Source organism: Mastigoproctus giganteus, chromosome 7 (genome assembly GCF_048544385.1).
Source record: "Mastigoproctus giganteus isolate SK-2022 chromosome 7, ASM4854438v1, whole genome shotgun sequence".
Lineage (NCBI taxonomy): Eukaryota > Metazoa > Arthropoda > Arachnida > Uropygi > Thelyphonidae > Mastigoproctus > Mastigoproctus giganteus.
In genome coordinates this window covers 191,982,050-191,999,699 of record NC_143581.1, presented here as the reverse complement: position 1 = coordinate 191,999,699, position 17,650 = coordinate 191,982,050, and the positions used below count along the sequence as shown (strand labels likewise).

The 17,650-nt window shown below is 35.9% G+C and overlaps 1 protein-coding gene across 1 annotated transcript in view; it reads left to right on the top strand.

Moving 5' to 3' along the window:
• Nucleotides 1-17,650, top strand: part of Pde11 (Phosphodiesterase 11) — a 186,298-nt gene that overhangs the window by 37,125 nt on the left and 131,523 nt on the right. The window contains exons 2-4 of the mRNA XM_090377320.1: nt 5,807-5,968; nt 13,107-13,196; nt 15,921-16,058. Of these exons, the coding sequence (XP_090233446.1) occupies nt 5,807-5,968; nt 13,107-13,196; nt 15,921-16,058 (390 nt within the window). The remainder of the gene's footprint in view (nt 1-5,806; nt 5,969-13,106; nt 13,197-15,920; nt 16,059-17,650) is intronic.

Below are 17,650 nucleotides of genomic sequence, written 5' to 3'. Positions count from 1 at the left end.
AATTAATAGCATATCAGATTGCAGGGCAGAAATACAGAACGTACGCGTTATTGATACAACTGGTGCGTTATTATACCAAATACCAATTTATGATATGTGTCGGGGTAATATTTTCCTGTATTTTCATTAGCTGTAAGTTATTTTTTTCTTATTGCTGAACTATTTTAACTATAAAAGGGAAGGGGAAAGAAAAAAAAAAAAAAAAAAAACGCATACGCACAGCACATGTTTGTAATGCTATCTACCAGTAGCATAGGAGTCATTTGTCAGAAATCGGGGCGGAAATTCGCCCTCGTTGGGTGCCAATTAGAGAAAAGAAATTTCACTTCTTCCATCCCCAACGCCTAAATGTATTTTTTCTGAAAGTTATTTGTTTCGATTCTGCTAATAAATACTGTACAAATTATTGACCTATCATCACGAGTTTGTGCACTGGAGCAGCTTTATTTTATTTATTTATTATTATTATTATTTGGGGGGGGGGGGGCTCTTAGATGTAGCTAGCTCACAGGATTATATGACACTGATATAAATATTTTATGTTTGGTGAATGTAGGCCTGTTCTTCCATGTAAGAACTGCAGGACAGAGAAACTCCGATTTCTCCATCCATAATTATTAATGAATTATTAATTATACTCTTGAATAACAATAGAAAATGTCATGATCTAACAAATTTCTCCATTCCTAAATTTAGTTATTACTTTTGGGCCATGGCAATGAAGTTTATGGCTCTGAGTTGAAATTTGTGTACCAGTTAATTAACACAATTGTTTAAAAAAAAAAAAAAAAAAAAAAAAAAACACTTATATGAATTTCTTAATCAGTTTTAATGTTTTTGTTCAGATTAATTACAGATATTGTAACATTATTAATTATACATTTAGTAGGCCTCCGTAGCTGAGTGGTCAGGAGTGGGAGTGCAGTAGTACATGCTCTTTGAGTAGACCAGGGTTCAAGCCCCTGACTGCTAAATACGGTCGATCTGCCAACCTGCACTGGACCAGTGTGGCAGATTATGGTCTATTTCCCTCATCATGAATTGTTGAGGAGGCTTCCATCCTGCAGTGGGTTGATAATGGCTGCAGTTTATTGTAACATTATTATTTTCCACCATTTTTCTTGCAATTTCTCAATGAATAGAATGTTGACAGCTTGAGTGCTGCATTCAGGAGAAACTTTCAAGAATCCACTTCCCATAAATTAACACCATTTCTTTTTAACTACTGGCATCTTCAACTGTTCATCTTCCACATTGGACCTGGGTTCAATTTTTGTTGAGAAGAAAGGAATTTGAATGGATGGTACTCATGCTCTGGCTGAGATAATTGTTTGTGGTGTTCGAGTACATGCTCTTCTTTATTCTCAGAAATGGGGTTTTCATCTCACCAGTGTTTCTGAGCAGTGCAGACGGTCTGCAAGAGTAGCTCATGGTGTTGTCAATGATATACAGGAATTTTTCTAGCAGGGATAAGGAAGTGATTATCTCCTTGTATAAGGCAATGGTTAGGCCACACGTTGAGTACTGTATACATGTCTGGAGGCCTCATTTTAAGAAGGATGTAGAGCTGTTGGAACAAGTACAGAGAAGGGCAACAAGATTAGTGAATGGAACAAAGGGTTGCTCTTATGAAGAAAGGCTTAAGTTTTGCAAATTACAGTTTCTGGAGACTAGGCACCTGCAAGGTGATCTGATTGAGGTGTATAAAGCCTTGAATGGTTTGAGCATGCTAGTTGCTGATGGGATTCTTCCTCTTGCTCAGAATAATCGCCTGAGAGGGCAAAAATTCAATTTGAGGAAGGACAGTTTTAGGATAGATGTGTAGAAGTTTGCATTTAACCAGCAGGTGGTTGATTGCTGGAACAAACTTCCATCTGTCGTTGTAGAAGTTGATAGCTTAAAAAGATTCAAGGCAGAACTTGACAAACATTTTGAGGGAGTAGATGGGTGAAATAAGGGTTTTTTTTTTTTTTTTGGCTGATACTATATTTTTTTTCAAACCAGTGAATAGGATGGGGAACTATTTTAAAGATGAAATTAATTATTTTAGCATTAGTAGAGGCATATGATGGAAGAAAGCAAGCTTATGCAGCATCATCCAAAAAAAAAAAAAAAAAAAACTGCTCCCATTTCATCTCTCTATTCGTTCCAGATAACTGTCCAGCTTAACCTTAAATTTATTTAGGCTATCAACTTCCACAACAAAAGATAGAAGTCTGTTTCTTTATGCTTCTTTAACCAGTGCCTCCATTAATTTCCTTGGAACAGAAGTTAAACTAACAGGTCTGTAATTACCTGCGTCTCCCTTTGATCCTCCTTTGTGGATTGGGATCACACTTGCACATCTCCAGTACAGGGGTACCTCCCCTGTGTCCAGGGAAGCTCTCATAATTATGGCTAAAGGTTTGCTTACTTCCTTTGCCACCTCCTTTAATATAACTGGATAAATTCCATCCACCCCAGGTGCCTTTCTTGTGTTTATTTTCAACAATTTCTCCTCCACTTCACTCTGTTATTACAAGATTATCTAGCTTACTGCCAGAGTTGAATACACTTCTGGCATTCCCCTTCCTGGATAACTCCTCACGTGTGAATGTCGATGCAAAATATTAATTTAGTTTGTTAGCTACTCGAGCAGGATCGTCAACAGTTGAACCATCAATATCAAATCTTTGGCATCCTTTGCCAAAGATTTCTCTCATAATCTGCCTTTACCTGCCTAACCTCCTTTGTAACTTGGTTACAGACCAGCTTATATCTGTCATAGGCTTTTCTGTGTCACTTGTTAATTTATATGTATCCCATGCATTTTTCTTCTCTGTCACATGTCTAATTAGTTCATCTGACATCCATTTAGGCCTAAATCTTGAACAATATTTCTTAGTTAGTATGTAAAGCCTAGTAGCTTCCAAGATAAGTTCTTTGAATGCTTCCCATTTTGAATTTGCTGTAGGTAATATCATCAGTTGGTCCCACTGTATAGAATTTAAATACTGTCTCAGACCATCGCAGTCGCCTTTATGAAAGCAAAACCCTTCCCTTTACCCTTGATGGTAGTTACCTCTTTGAGTAAATCCGACTTCAGCACACTGTGATCACTGCCGCCTAGTGGTTCCTTTATCTGCAGATTCTTGATGCATGAAGAATCACTACTGATAATCAGATCAAGAGTATTACTCTCTCTCTAGTTGCCACCCGAATTTTTTCTATTGCATTGTCCACCAACATCAATTGGATGAACTTCCTTAGATTTTATGTTTCTTACCTAACAGCATAACCCCTCCTCCCTTCTTGTCTTTTCTATCCTTTCTGTACACATTGTACTCCCCAAATTCCAGTTCTGCACTGCTTATGTCTGTGTGACACCATGTCTCTGATATCCCAACAGTTTCAACAACAATCTGCCTTTGATGTGTTGACTAGCACTTCAAGCTCATCGAATTTATTAACTATATTCCTAGCATTTGTGTACAGGCAAGTATACATGCACCTGTTTCTACTCTTAGTTACCCTAACACAGCGCATGTATTTACTTGTTCCACTATGACTTCCAGCAGTCCTGGAAATTCCATTGCCTTGCTTTCCAGGCTGCTGCTCAATTGCATTTCAATAGAAGTAGCGCAAGAATCACTTTTACCTCTGCCAGCGGCTACTGTTAATCTATTAGTCCGTGTATCCCCCCCCAAGCTAGCAGTTTTCCAACCCACCTAACTCTGCCTCGATAGCATCAGCAAATATTCTTGCACCCTTTCTATTTAAGTGTATCCCATCCCCGTATAAGCAGTCTCTCCTGTTAACAAGCACAGACCACTCTGAGAAAAATTCTACCCTTTGAGCCTTGCACAATTTCTCCATGGCCGAATTGATCGACAAGGCTGTCATCATATACTCCCTCCTATCGTGTCTGGATAGAATTGCAGACACTTTCAAATTCAACCCTAACTCATTGCTTTTTTTCAGCATTGTCTTGTACTTGTTAAGTAATTCTGCTGGTCACCTACTTTTAATATCATTAGTGCCAATGTGTACAACAATATTACCCTTTGTGCCCTTAAAAGATATCTGCTCTACAACGTCATCAACCTTTGCCCCTAGAAGACATACCCTGATCCTGTTCCATCTATCCTTTTTGCACAATATGTTCCCCGTTTCCCTGACAGTAGAGTCACCTACAACAACTAGTTCCTTTGGGACCAGTGCATTCTGCTTTGGGGTTTGCAACTGTGTTGCTTGATGTTCAAGTGCAAGCTCTGGCATTGATGTGGGCAGCTGAGAGCTTGATGGGCCCCCTCAATTTAAATCCTTCAAGCTCTCACATAAGCCCATAACAATGCTGAGTTGGCGCCTGATTTCCTTACATCGCACGCACACAAAGACATTCCCCTTGGCAATATCATGTCCCATTCCCGATTGCTCCACAAACATCAAACAAGCAATGCATTTCAATAGACTGTGATTTAGAGGACAACTGCCCCCCCCCCCCCCTCAGTTCTCTCCTGAGCCACAGCACTTCCATTAGTTTGAGCCTTTTGCTGTGCTGTGCTGTGCTGTGCTGTGCTGTGCTGTGCTGTTCTGTTCTGGTCTGGTCTGAGTCATGATTTCTGTTCAAGTTCAATAAAATTCCAATACAAAATATAACCCTAAACTTGTATCCCAATGCAGTTATAACACTATATATATATATATATATGTATTTTGGTATCGAATGTTATCTCCGAGTTACGTTATATGACTTTCTTATCCCCTGTCAACTTATATGTATTAATTAATGTCATTAACTATATTAATGGGAAATATATTAAATATTTTCATAAATTTCTTATTCTACAAAAAAATAGGCAATTATGAAAGATCATATAATTTATGAATTTTATTTAAATTTTGTATTAATATATCACCTTTAATTATTATCAGTTATCATTATTTTTATATAGGTTTAACACTGCTAATATGTGAAAGTTTAAACACTGGAGAAGCACACAACAAACATGTGTTGCTATATGCAGCTCACCAGTTTGATATGCTTGATCAAGCACAAATATCTTAGAATTCAACCAATTGTTTAAATGTTTTTGTTTTATTAATATGGAAAACCAGTTTAGTAACTTTATGTACCTCATAATTGGGACATGAATTGTATAATGCATAATAAATTTATTTACCTATTAATTTTATATTTTTAATTAGTTACTTATTTAGTATTACTGTTGGTAGAAAATGATGAAAGAAAGCAAATTTATACAAAAAACAAAAAAAAAAAAACCAAAAAAAAAAAAAAAAAAAAAAAAAACAGCTTTTCAAATCACCTGTCTATCCTATCCCCTCCAATAGTTTGTCCAGTTCTCTCTTTAATTTATTCAAGTTACCCATTTCCACAACAACAGATGGAAGTTTGTTTCAACAATCAGTCATCTGCTAGCTGAAGACAAAATATATGTCTATTCTGTAACTATTCTTCCTCAATTTGAATTTGTATCCCCTCGTGTGTAGTCTGAGAAAGAGGTAGAATGTCATCAGCATTGAGCTTGTTCAGTCATCCTGATGTACTGTGTATAATTCTTAGTTTACTGCCATTTAAATTTGGATTTTTATATTACTGTATAAAGTCTTGGATATAATACTGATATTGATCTATCAGTACAATATCCAAGACTGTGGTGATATAAAAGAATATTCATGATGTATACTCTTTTAATTAAAATAATGAAGAATTATTATATATTATGATTATAAAACAGTTGATTGAATACTGTGGTAATACATAATACTAATAGATTAATTATTATATTTTTAAACTGGATTTCAGGATATGCGGTTTACAGACATAGTGGATCAGAAAACTGGTTATACAACAAAGAGTATGCTATGTATGCCAATATGTGATGGAGATGCAGAGGTAATAGGAGTGGCACAAGTTATCAATAAGAATGGTGAAAAGGGAGAAGCATTTGATAAGAATGATGAAAAGGTTAGTGTATTTATATACAGTAAAATCCCATTACAGAAAAGTTCACATGGTTGTACAAATCATTTCGCTAAATCAAATTTTTCCCCCCTAATGAATATTACTGAATTTTTTTTAAAAAGAACCATTACTCGTTCCAGTAAATTCTGCTGTGCTTTGCCATGCTTTTATAATACATATGTAGAAGTAGTAAAAAGTAGACATAGTAATTTATGCTTTATTTAACTTAAATATCATTTTTGAAATCAATAATAAATAAATAAAATGATGAAATTTGTGTATTATAAAAGTAAAAATATTTTGTTCAGAGAGTTTCATTGAAAGCATATTTCATTTATAAGAAATACCACACATTTAGTAGATACAACTTATTGTCACTCTTCACATATTAAAATGAAATTATGTTACCAACTCAGAGATTTTTTTTTATTGTTCAATTTACTTTCCCTCTTGGCGCCTCCATGTCCAGGTGGGCAGGAGCAGCAGTGCGTAGCACATGCTTCTTGATTAGACCGGGGTTCGAGCCCATGACCACCAAATACAGAGGATGCGGAAAGGTCAGGGAATGACCACCACATATCCCCCCAGAGCAATATGGCCTTAGTTGCTAATGCTCCTAAAAACCAAATAATAACAACAACTTTCCCTCTTAAGAAACCAGCAGTAATTTTCCATTGTGGATATGCCCTGATGAAAGCATTCCCCTTGCTCATCAATTACACGTCCCAAATTTTTGAGGGTAAAGCAGATGGGAATGATGAAAATGAATTTTCAAAGATATTTGGCAGCCCACATCTTCATAACATTGCAGTAAAGTTAACATGAGAGTTTCATATTTATTTTCTTTCCCTCTTCCAAAAAAATCCAAGCAGAACTGCTTTAAAGAATTGCCAAGCTGCTAGTTCAGTATCCTAAAGCATTTGTTTTAAATGCATCACCTTTGTGGAATTTGTTTATTGGAGGTTCAATAACAATTCTTTCTTTCCATTTTAAATCTGTTTAATTGGGAAACACTTCCTTTAGGTAGCAAAATCCACCACCTTCTTTATCTGGAGCCTTAACAAAATTCTTCATTGTTTCCAGCTCTTTATATGTAAAGGTGGGAAGAAGAACCTTTTTTGGCTCAACTAGTGGAATATATTTCATATTACTTCTCCCTTGTAAAAATTCTCCCTCATGCTGTTTAGTATAATGTTTTTCTGTTGTATGACTGTCTCAGAAACAGAAAACAACAATATTTTGTGGAACCTCCCTGTAGACCAGTGAGTAATCCTGTTACCTTAAGATCGCCACAGACATTCTAAGCAAATTCATAGTAATTTATTGCACTCAGTATCTTGGACATACTTTCAGGTGTTTCTTTCATGCCAATAGCATGCAGTTATTGTTATTATTATTATTTTGTTTTTAAAATTTATTAAAATTTAATTTAATTTTATATTTAATATTAAACAGTTATTAAAATTTATTGGTATCTGCACCAGGATGAAGCAGAGGAATTGATGAGAATGCATGCCCATTGTACAGAGCAGGGGGGATACTTTTAAACTTAATTTTGATGCATCAATAAATATATGCTCTTCATCAGGATTGTGTTCAGTGCTCAGTTCATTCAAAGGAATGCATAGTATCTTCCATAATGAAATATTTTGAAAACACTGTAATGTTTTTGATTATAATGTAATTTTAGTTCCTGCTTCAGTTAACTTCCACTGTTGTAACCTAGAACCAAGGTCTCTGCTTGCTCTTTCTTTTCTTCATGTGCCATCTCCATCTTTGAGGTTGGAGACCATTACTAGTATTTAATCTCTTTCTCTACTCCTATGAATGATTTCTTCTGTGGTAAGTCTCATTCAGTCTTTTATATCATCCTGTCCAGTCTTTTTATATAAAACTTATCTAAAGTGCAAACTGTTTAGATATGTTTAAATCATGAACTAAGTCATTCAACTCTTGCTTAATTAAGTGCAGCATATGATAATTTTCTGGCTGATAGTCCAAATTCGTTGAAGTGGATAGTCCAGCAAAGAAGGCAATACAAGAATCTTTGCTAATTTCATTATTGCTTCCTTCATCACAGGGTTTTGGGGATATGGTATTGACAGGTCTTCATTATGTGGAGCATGCCTTATTGCAGATGATATTTTAGGATATTTGATGCTGTCATCATTTATTATGGACATACCTGATATTTTTGTTATACAGAAATGGAAATTTTTAATGTGGTTGTGTGGTTCTTGCCACACCATAGGAATGGTAAAAGTTATACTTTTTAAGTTTTCCTCTTAGTCACATCCTCAGATTTGTGGTACAGATAATACAGTACATATACAGAGTGCAAGTTTTGTCCTGATTATCAATCTTGCAATCAAAATACAGAGAATATGCACAGTTTAGTAATACTGTACAATTTCTTACTCTGAATTTTTGTTGTAAACTGTACCCCCACGTAGCAGAAATTGTCAGGGTGATTCAGATACTTCATTTGTTTCAGCTTAAATATTTTAACAATGCAATGCTAAGCAAAATACAGAAGAAACAAATAATGTGCAATAGATATGCAGATAAATTGTACACACTCACACTATATCTTTTTGTTATTGAAAGACAGAGGTGGGAGGCAGATAGATAAGGTTTAAAAATGTTAACCCTCCTCAACATTACTGCCATCAATGAGCACATGCAAACATTATTATTTGAAGGTAATACAACAGAACACTGTCATATCTACTTTCATAAATTCTAGTAAGATATATATATATATATATGCATTATGGGCAAGCCCAAAAAACAATCCATATATGTAGAAATTGTGATGTGATATGAAATTTTAAGAATTATTTTTAAAATCTGTGCATAAAAATTGACTGAAAAAAAGCTGATATGTTAGTGGAGGTAAAACTAATGTTGGCTAGTGTAAATAATAAATATTTAAATATTATAAAAAATATGAATAAATATCTTCAGAATATTTACTCCAATTGTGTAACATCTTTATGTAATCATGTACCAAACATTATGTTTGCAATCTGAAGTTTTTTTTCCAAACACCACTTGGCTGCTCGTTTAGATTTGATATATTTATTTACCTCTTGGCATGAGGTTGCTAATTGAGTCTACTTGTTTTGATGGAGCCAAATAGTTCCATAACTGGTCACAACAGTGCCTTTTGAGTTTTTAATGAATAATTGATTCGTCTACTGGGTAATGTTATTTAATTCAAAATGATATTACAGTCAAAGCTCTATATAATGACCCCATAGGGAATGAGAAAAATGGTCGTTATATTGATCATTCATAAAATCAGAAAAAAAAAAAAAAAAAAACAAGTAAAAGCCTGAAAATTTAATGTAAAGCAACTAATAAAATATAGTATAATCTTATTTATAATATGTACCACAGTATTAAACCAGAAAATAATGATTATAAATTTTGAATTGATTGTAGGGCACAGTAAAGTTACAATTAAATTATAAATTTCATTACATAGGCTACATACTTATCAAGACCTAACAAGAGAATTGTTTCATGCTTTAAAATAATCTGTCAAAACATGTTGTTTCAATGGTAGAGCATGTTTTAAAAGAGAATTATGAAGGTGTGCGAAGCAGTTAATTCCCTTTTGCAGTTAGGCTGCGCTTGAAAAAACGATGTACAAGTTCTAATCCTTGATGAGTATCTTTCATTGAAACTTCTTGTTTAACCACAGTAGGTCCTCATCTTCATCACCACAAATTTCAGAAGATTCCATTGTCTGTAATGAGTTCCACTTCATTCGTGCATATCCTGAAACACTCAATCTCTGCATCTACTTCTGCGTAATCTTTGAAGCTTAAGTTTTTTTGTAAGTTTAGGTAATGATGCACATGCCCGAATATTTCTTCCCTATTATTGGACTGTTCTTTGCAATTAACAGAGGAAGAAGCATATGAAACTTACATGTTGCATCATTCAAGGTGGTAAATCCAGGATGTTTGAAGCAGTTGACGGTTACTTATTTTTTTATCAACTTCATCCCATGCTAAAACACACAAATACATTGCCTGCAGGATGTCGATTTTGCATTGATTTTTGCCTTCATGACATAGCACAGTTTTGTTTAATAGCATTCTTCAGTAGTTTTCTTAAACAACTTTCCTTCCATTCGTTTGTAACGTCAATGTCTATGACTGCATTTTTGCCACACTTTTTTGAAAGATAGGCTGTGATGAGGCTTAAATTTCTGGAACCATCCATCTGAACTTCTATTAAATTCTTCAATATCCATTCGATGCACAAATAATTCAGCCTTAGCTTTTAAAAGATTACCATCTAGGGGAACGTTTTCTGCATGTATCATCATTAGCCATTTCAGAAGTACCCGAAACAAGATCTGGATACTGTGCCTTTCATGCTCAATCCTACCCAGTGCAGCAGATTTCTTTAAACTTTCAATCTTTTTCTGATCTTTCAGAATAGTGAACAGAGTACTCTTAGGAAAGCCGAACTGTTTAGCAATGTCAGTCTTAGAATGCCCACCATTATATACAGCTTGCGAAATCCTAATTTTATCTGCAATTGTCAAAGATATCCACTTTCTTGGAGCTATACCAATAAACATACATTTGAACTAACGAAATGAACTAGCTGATATTTATTTCATTACTGCACTGCAAGAAAAGTGTGTGGGAAATCTTAACAAATGATTTCTCACAGTCAGCAGTAATTACTTCAATATATTTGGAAGCATACTCTCAATTTTAAATGCAAATATTGTAATAAAAAAGTAAAAATTCAGATTATGAGGTAGAAATTTATGGGTGTTATAGAGAAATCTTTTTATTTTTTAAGGTTGTTATACTAAATGTAAAATAGCATTAGATTAATAAGAAATTGGCCGGGACCAGCTGCATAGGACCTTCTAATGTGTTGGGGCATTAAAAAGAGGGTCACTATAAAGAGCTTCGGCTGTAACTACTTTTGGTCGAATTGTGGATAACATAAATAATTTATAAAGAGCCCAAGTTCTATTACTCTTATAGAAGGAGCAACATCCCTTGGCAGTAAAGACAGAAAAATGAATATAGTGTGGGTGTCTTCTCTCATACTGTTTCAATACCTGTATTGAAATAGTACCCTGCTTCTATATTTGATTAATCTGTACATTTATTTTTCCATAAAGTCTCGGTTGCACTAAAGTAGAAGCACTTTGTTATTCTATTGTGAAAGAAAGTTTTGCCCTATTACAAAGGATTTTCTTCATGATATCATTACATTAAGAAACGTTCCCCATGTAGAGCATCCTTGAAATGCTTGAATATATAAGTTACAGTGGAAAAGGTTTGGGTATCTTTGGTAGATGACCAAGAATAGCCCATCCCATTTTTTGCATTTATTTCCAATTTTTGATTGAATCATGTGTTGTTATAACACACCTTGAGACTGTATTTGGTTTAAGCATATACAGGAGTAAGTAATAGCATACCTAGGAACTTTATGGTAGTGTTGGGGGGGGGGGGGGTTGAAGGTTTCAGTTGATTTGTGTTTTCCCATCTACAACCCTAGTCACACCATCCCATCTTTTCTAGCCTTGCTGACTGTGTAGAAAGATGGAACCACATAGAACCACGGGTGTTATTGAATAAAAGTGAGATGTGGGTGATGAGGAGAACACTAAAATGCATGTGCCAAACTGATCTCTTGCTGGCATTCTTGAAAAACCTTAAAATTAGTTTTTTGCAATTTTTTTTTACATTTGAGGACATAACATATATGAAACTGTGATTTTTGTATGAATAAAATTTTGTTGGAAGTAGCATCCTTCCTGGGTATACTGCCATTAGGCAATAAGTATGTGACCTGTTCAGGTGTAAAACACATTCTGAGGTATCTTGTTCTCTTTTCAAGGTGTGGTTTTTGTTCGTATATCGCAAGGAGAGGTCTATAGAGCATCCTGGTAGTCAGCTTTTTTGCTTCTTTATGCCACGTTTTATTTTATTTATTTATTTTTAAAGAATATTCTGATTGTACTGCTTATATAGATGATATGATATGATCTTTACTATCTCGTTTCCCTCTGATTTCATTGACTTGCATTCATAAACGGCCTTGACTGTGTTAGTTTCAGTTTCTATTAACTATCCAAAGTTTTTTGGATAGTTAATGGCTGAACTGGGAGAAGACCCATGATATGTGTGTTTTTTTTTATGCTGCTTTCTACTATGGTTCCAAATTTGAATTATGCCTCTGATAGCTAAGCATTATAATTGACATGAAATACTTTTTCCCTCTCATGTGCAAGTTTAAGATTAAAAACTTAAAAGTATTTCTAGAGTCTAAAGAAATTTATCTCTGTTCTGATTCTGAAGTAATAATGAAGTACAGGCTGATAAACATTTTTGTGAATACTGGATGATAAAGTGCTTTTCAGTATGAGAAAAGGCATTATACTTTCTAGATCTCAGCTGTGTTCTCTCCTTGTTCATGTGCCAATCCAATCATGATGGAAAATATTATCTTTGGAGGCTTTCTTGATTTCACTCTGGTTTGGATGACATCGAAATATTTGAGAATGGTACCTTGATGGATTTTTCCCTAATGCATTGCTCCAAGATAATTTTCATAGGATCCACACCAAATAGATATACACTTTATCAATGTTACTGTTGAATTGGATGGGGTATATTGGTGTATATTGGCACATCATATTACCGTTGATCTTTATAATAGTGAAATGCCTGATTTTTTTTTTTTTTTTTTTTTTTTTTGATTTGGTAGTTGTTGGCGCATCGGCTTCTGTGGCCATATTGCACCTCCCAAGGTTTTTGCAGTACTTTGATCCAGCCCGAGGCGGGAATCGAACCCGCGACCTTTGGGTTGCCAGGCAGGTATTTTACCCACTCGGCTAGCCCGGTCGGCGAAATGCCTGATGTCACCCTTTTAACTTATACTTCTTTACTAAATGGACCATAGAAAGCCTTACACTCTAAGTGTAGTGTGTGTAATGTGAATTTTACTGTGATTTTAGTTTATACTTTTGATGTTTACTGTGCTGGAGTATGACAAATCTCTCTCTCTCTCTCTCTCTCTCTCTCTCTCTCTCTCTCTCTCTCTCTCTCTCTCTCTCTCAAATTAAATATATAATCTCTATCTTTTGCTTTAGGTATTTGCTCAGTACCTTCAGTTCTGTGGAATAGGCCTTAGAAATGCCCGTCTATATGAAAGATCAGAACTTGAAAACAAGAGGAATCAAGTATATTTCATCCCATATTTTCCATTTTATTTTATTTATTTTTTTGACATTTTAAATTAACTATTTGGGAATTATAAGTATAGTATAAAATGCTGTTAGTCTATAATGCTGTAAATCAAGACTTACTTTCCAGGGATGAGGGAATTGAACTTCTGGGAAAGTCAAGCAGTATGTTTTTCAATATATTTTTGTGTGACCCAGTTAATCCTAATGAGGGAGTGGTGAATCAGAGGCATAACTGTAGAAAATTAGTCCATTACAAATAAAAAGCATTGACCCCCACCCCATCCATATTATTCTTTTAATATTTTTTGGTGTGTGTGTATTTCATGTGTACATACAGAGTGTCTCAAAAATATTGGTACAAACATTTAGGGGAGGCAGGTTAGTTAGTTTTTAGGAGCATTAGCAACTAAGGCCATATTGCTCCGGGATATGCGGTGGTCATTCCCTGACCTTTCCGCATCATCCATATTTGGTGGTGACGGGCGCGAACCCCGGTCTAATCAAGAAGCGTGTGCTACGCACTGCTGCTCCTTCCCACCTGGCTACGGAGGCACCAGGGGAGGTAGGTAACATCTAAAGGAATGTGAATCGCATAGGAACCCATAACCAGAAATATCACCGTAAGTCGGTAGATGGCGCTGTTCATCAGTTCGCGAGAGGGGAAATTTCTGGTTTACTCATTCAAGCAGTAGTCGCTGCACAAAGAGCATGCATCGATATACGAACTGTGAGCTGGCAGACATGCACCTAGTGTATGGATTAGCAGAGGGCAATGGACGAGCTGCTCAATGAATTTATGGAGAACACTTCCCAGACAGACATGTACTGGACCACCGTTTGTTTGTGTGTGTGCATCAAAACTTGTGCGATTATGGGTCATTTAGAGGTAACAGAAGTAGTGCGGGCAGACCACGTTCAACGCGAACTCCCGCCATGGTAGAAAGTGTGTTGAATGCCGTCCAGAATAATCCTACTACCAGCACACGTGCCGTTGCCTCTGCCTTAGGAGTGTCTCGTTGCAGTGTACAGCGTGTCTGGCACGACGATTCCTCACACCCCTTTCATCTCCAAAGGGTTCAGTTACTGCTCCCCCAAGGTCATCCTGCACGTGTAGCTTTTGCGCAGTGGTTTCTCCAAGAAAGCGTTCAAGACTTGAATTTTCCAGGCTATGTTTTGTTCACGGATGAGGCTTATTTCACTTGGGAAGGCTTATTCAATCAGCACAATGCTCATGTGTGGGCTCACGACAACCCACACGGTGTGCGCCCCCATGCAGCACAACATCGCTTCGCAATAAATGTGTGGGCAGGTATAGTCGGTGACTGCTTAGTCAGCCCATACCTATTACCATCCCGCATGAACTCTGCTAAATATCGGATCTTTCTTGAACAAGTTCTACCAGGGTTACTTGACGATGTTCCAGCAAATTGAGACGCAACATTTGGTTTCAACATGACGGGGGCGCCTGCCCATTATGGAAGGTGTGTTCGTGACCATTTGAACAGGCGTTTTGGGCGTTGATGGTTTGGCCATGGTGGACCCGTTGCCTGGCCCCCATGCTCATCTGATTTATTGAGCCTTGATTTTTTTTTCTGTGGGTAGCCCTCAAATCTATTGTGTATGAATCGCCTGTGAAATGAAATGGAAATGGATCTCGTGGCGAGACTCGTCTGCACTGCTGCTACTGTCAAAGAAACTCCAGGTGTGTTCGACTGTGTCCGCCAATCCATGCTGCGTCAGTGTCATGCATGCATCGCATCTCATGGTGGAACCTTGGAGCATCTGTTGTAACATCATGAAATGCATCCATCTAGTTCTCCATTGTTAATATTATGTCAAATAAATGTTTGCCACTAATTACTGTCTTGTGTCATTTCTGCTTCGTATGCCTCTGCTACTACTTTCCAGAGATGTTTCCAGTTATGGGTTCCTATACGATTCACATTCCTTTAGATGTTACCTACCTCCCCTAAACGTTTGTACCAATATTTTTGAGACGCCCTGCATATTTACTATATATATATTTCATGTATGTTCAGTTAGGCATCTGGGTGGTGAACAGGCATTCTTAACTAGATCCATTGTTATTGATAACATTTTTGGGGCTGTTTCACATCTTTCTCTCCTACCAAGCCTGGTAAATTGTCCTTTCCCTATCTGACTGGACCAATTGTCTCTCAAGCTGGAACTACAAATTTTATCAAAATAGGAGTGCAGTAAACTGTCTTTCAAAATGTACTTAGACATCCCTGTTTTCGTAGCAGTTGGACCTTCCCGGATAAACAAGTGACTCAGATTGGTATATAAGAAGGCATTACGAGCCACACAAGTTTATTGTTCATGTTATGGCACACGCTGCCAAGCTGACTGATTTTGAGAGGGGAAGTTATTGTCGGATGTCACATTGCTGGTGGTTGGTCAATTTGTGCAATTACTAACAGCAACGCACCATCCATACCATTGGAAATTTTTAGACTGAACTGAGGATGGAAACAGCCTTCATACTGGGAAAAAAGCAGTTGATTAGGTAAAATTTAAATTTATAAATCATAAAATATAAACAGTAATACTTATTCAATATTTTAACATCAGATCAAAAATGTCAGCCCAAATATGACAAAATAAGTGAGATAGACCCCAACACTTTTTAATTGAAACACCTTTGTATATAATGTTTGTGTATATATATAACAAAAAATTATTTTCCCATTTCTTTAGGTCTTGCTGGATTTGGCACGTATGGTATTTGAAGAACAGAGCACTATTGAACATGTTGTATATAGAATTATGACTCACACACAGTCTTTATTGGAATGTGATAGGTGTCAAGTTCTCCTGGTTGATGAATCTACTATGGTAATATAATGATGTTTGTTTAAAGATAATCATTATTGAGTTAATAGAAATAGATTGCTGTTTTCTTATAGTACAGGTTTATAATTTAAGGTATATCTGCTATTGCCTAAATAAATTGAACAGAATGAGTATAAATAGCTAGAATAACTTTATTTAAGAAACTCTATTTAAACAAATAGAATATTTAAACAGGATTACCTTCTTAATCAGAAATGCTGAGGATATATTACCAGATCACTTGTTCTTGGTTCAGTTTTGATTTTTAGCATGAGTCACTCTTAACATAGGTGATTGAAGTAGTCGGATGTCTATTTGTTCTGTTAGAATCGTAGGAAAAACTCTATACATTGCTTGTGGCATAAACATTCAAAACACTGTAAGTTGCCAAAAATTAGAGAGTAATTTTACTCATTAGCATACAGGTTAAGTCTGTGCATGCAGTTTTGAGAAAAGAGGTAAAGTATTACTGAATATAACCTTTACTGAAGTATTACGAAAGACATCACAGAAAAGCCATGTGAACATAACAAAAAACTAAGATTTATTGAACTTAAAATGGGGGGGGGGGGGAATTATCATACAATAAGTACCTAAAAATTTTCTCTTTCAGATTTTAGAAAAATATGATATCAAGGATAAGTATTTTTAGGGGAGTAGTAGGAATCTGCCCCTGCTACTTCCCTAAAAATGCTGCTGTTAAAAGAGTCGGTATAAGGAATGTATTTTGAATCTTGATGTGAATAAGTTACATCGGCTGTAGATAAATTGAAAAGATATAAAAGTATATGACTAAATTTCCTATCCTGTAGTTTATACTATTAATAAATTATATTAATAAAATGTATGATAACCTGTTTCTTAGTTTCATAGAGACTAATGCAAATCCTGTTAGTCTACATGAGATCTTCAACACCTATAATTAAATTTCAGTGCTGGCCATAGTTCTACATTGAGATTTGCTGCATACAACTGGCCATGAACAAAGATTGGCTTGTTTGATTTGTGCAAAAATCAACATGATCGAATGCTTAAACCTGTTAAACAGCAAAGACTTGTTTACTTATGTAAACACTAGAAGGAAGGGGATTAATCAGATTGGTGCACTTGATATCAATGGTTCGACTGTTGATCCTGCTGACAAACTGAATGAGTAGTCTGCATCTACATTCACACATGAAGAATTCTTTAGGGAAGGTGATGTCAGAAGTTTATCAAATTCAAAGAGAGAGCTAAATGATTTTCTAATAACTGAGAGGAAAGTGGAAGAGTTGAGATTAAACATAAGAAAGGCACCTGGGGGTGGATGGAATCTATCCAATTATATTAAGGAAGGCAGTGCAGGAAGTAAGCAAACCCTTAGCCATAATTATGAGAGCATCCTTGGATTCAGGGGAGGTTTCTGCGGACTGGAGATGTGCGAATGTATCCTCAATTTATAACGGGGGATCAAAGGGTGACACAAATAATTACAGATCTGTTAGTATAACTTCTGATCCAGGGAAAATAAGGGAGTCACTGGTAAAAGAAGTAATGCAGGATCATCTAGACAAGGCTGCAATTATACTTTAGACACAGCATGGGTTTGTTAAGGG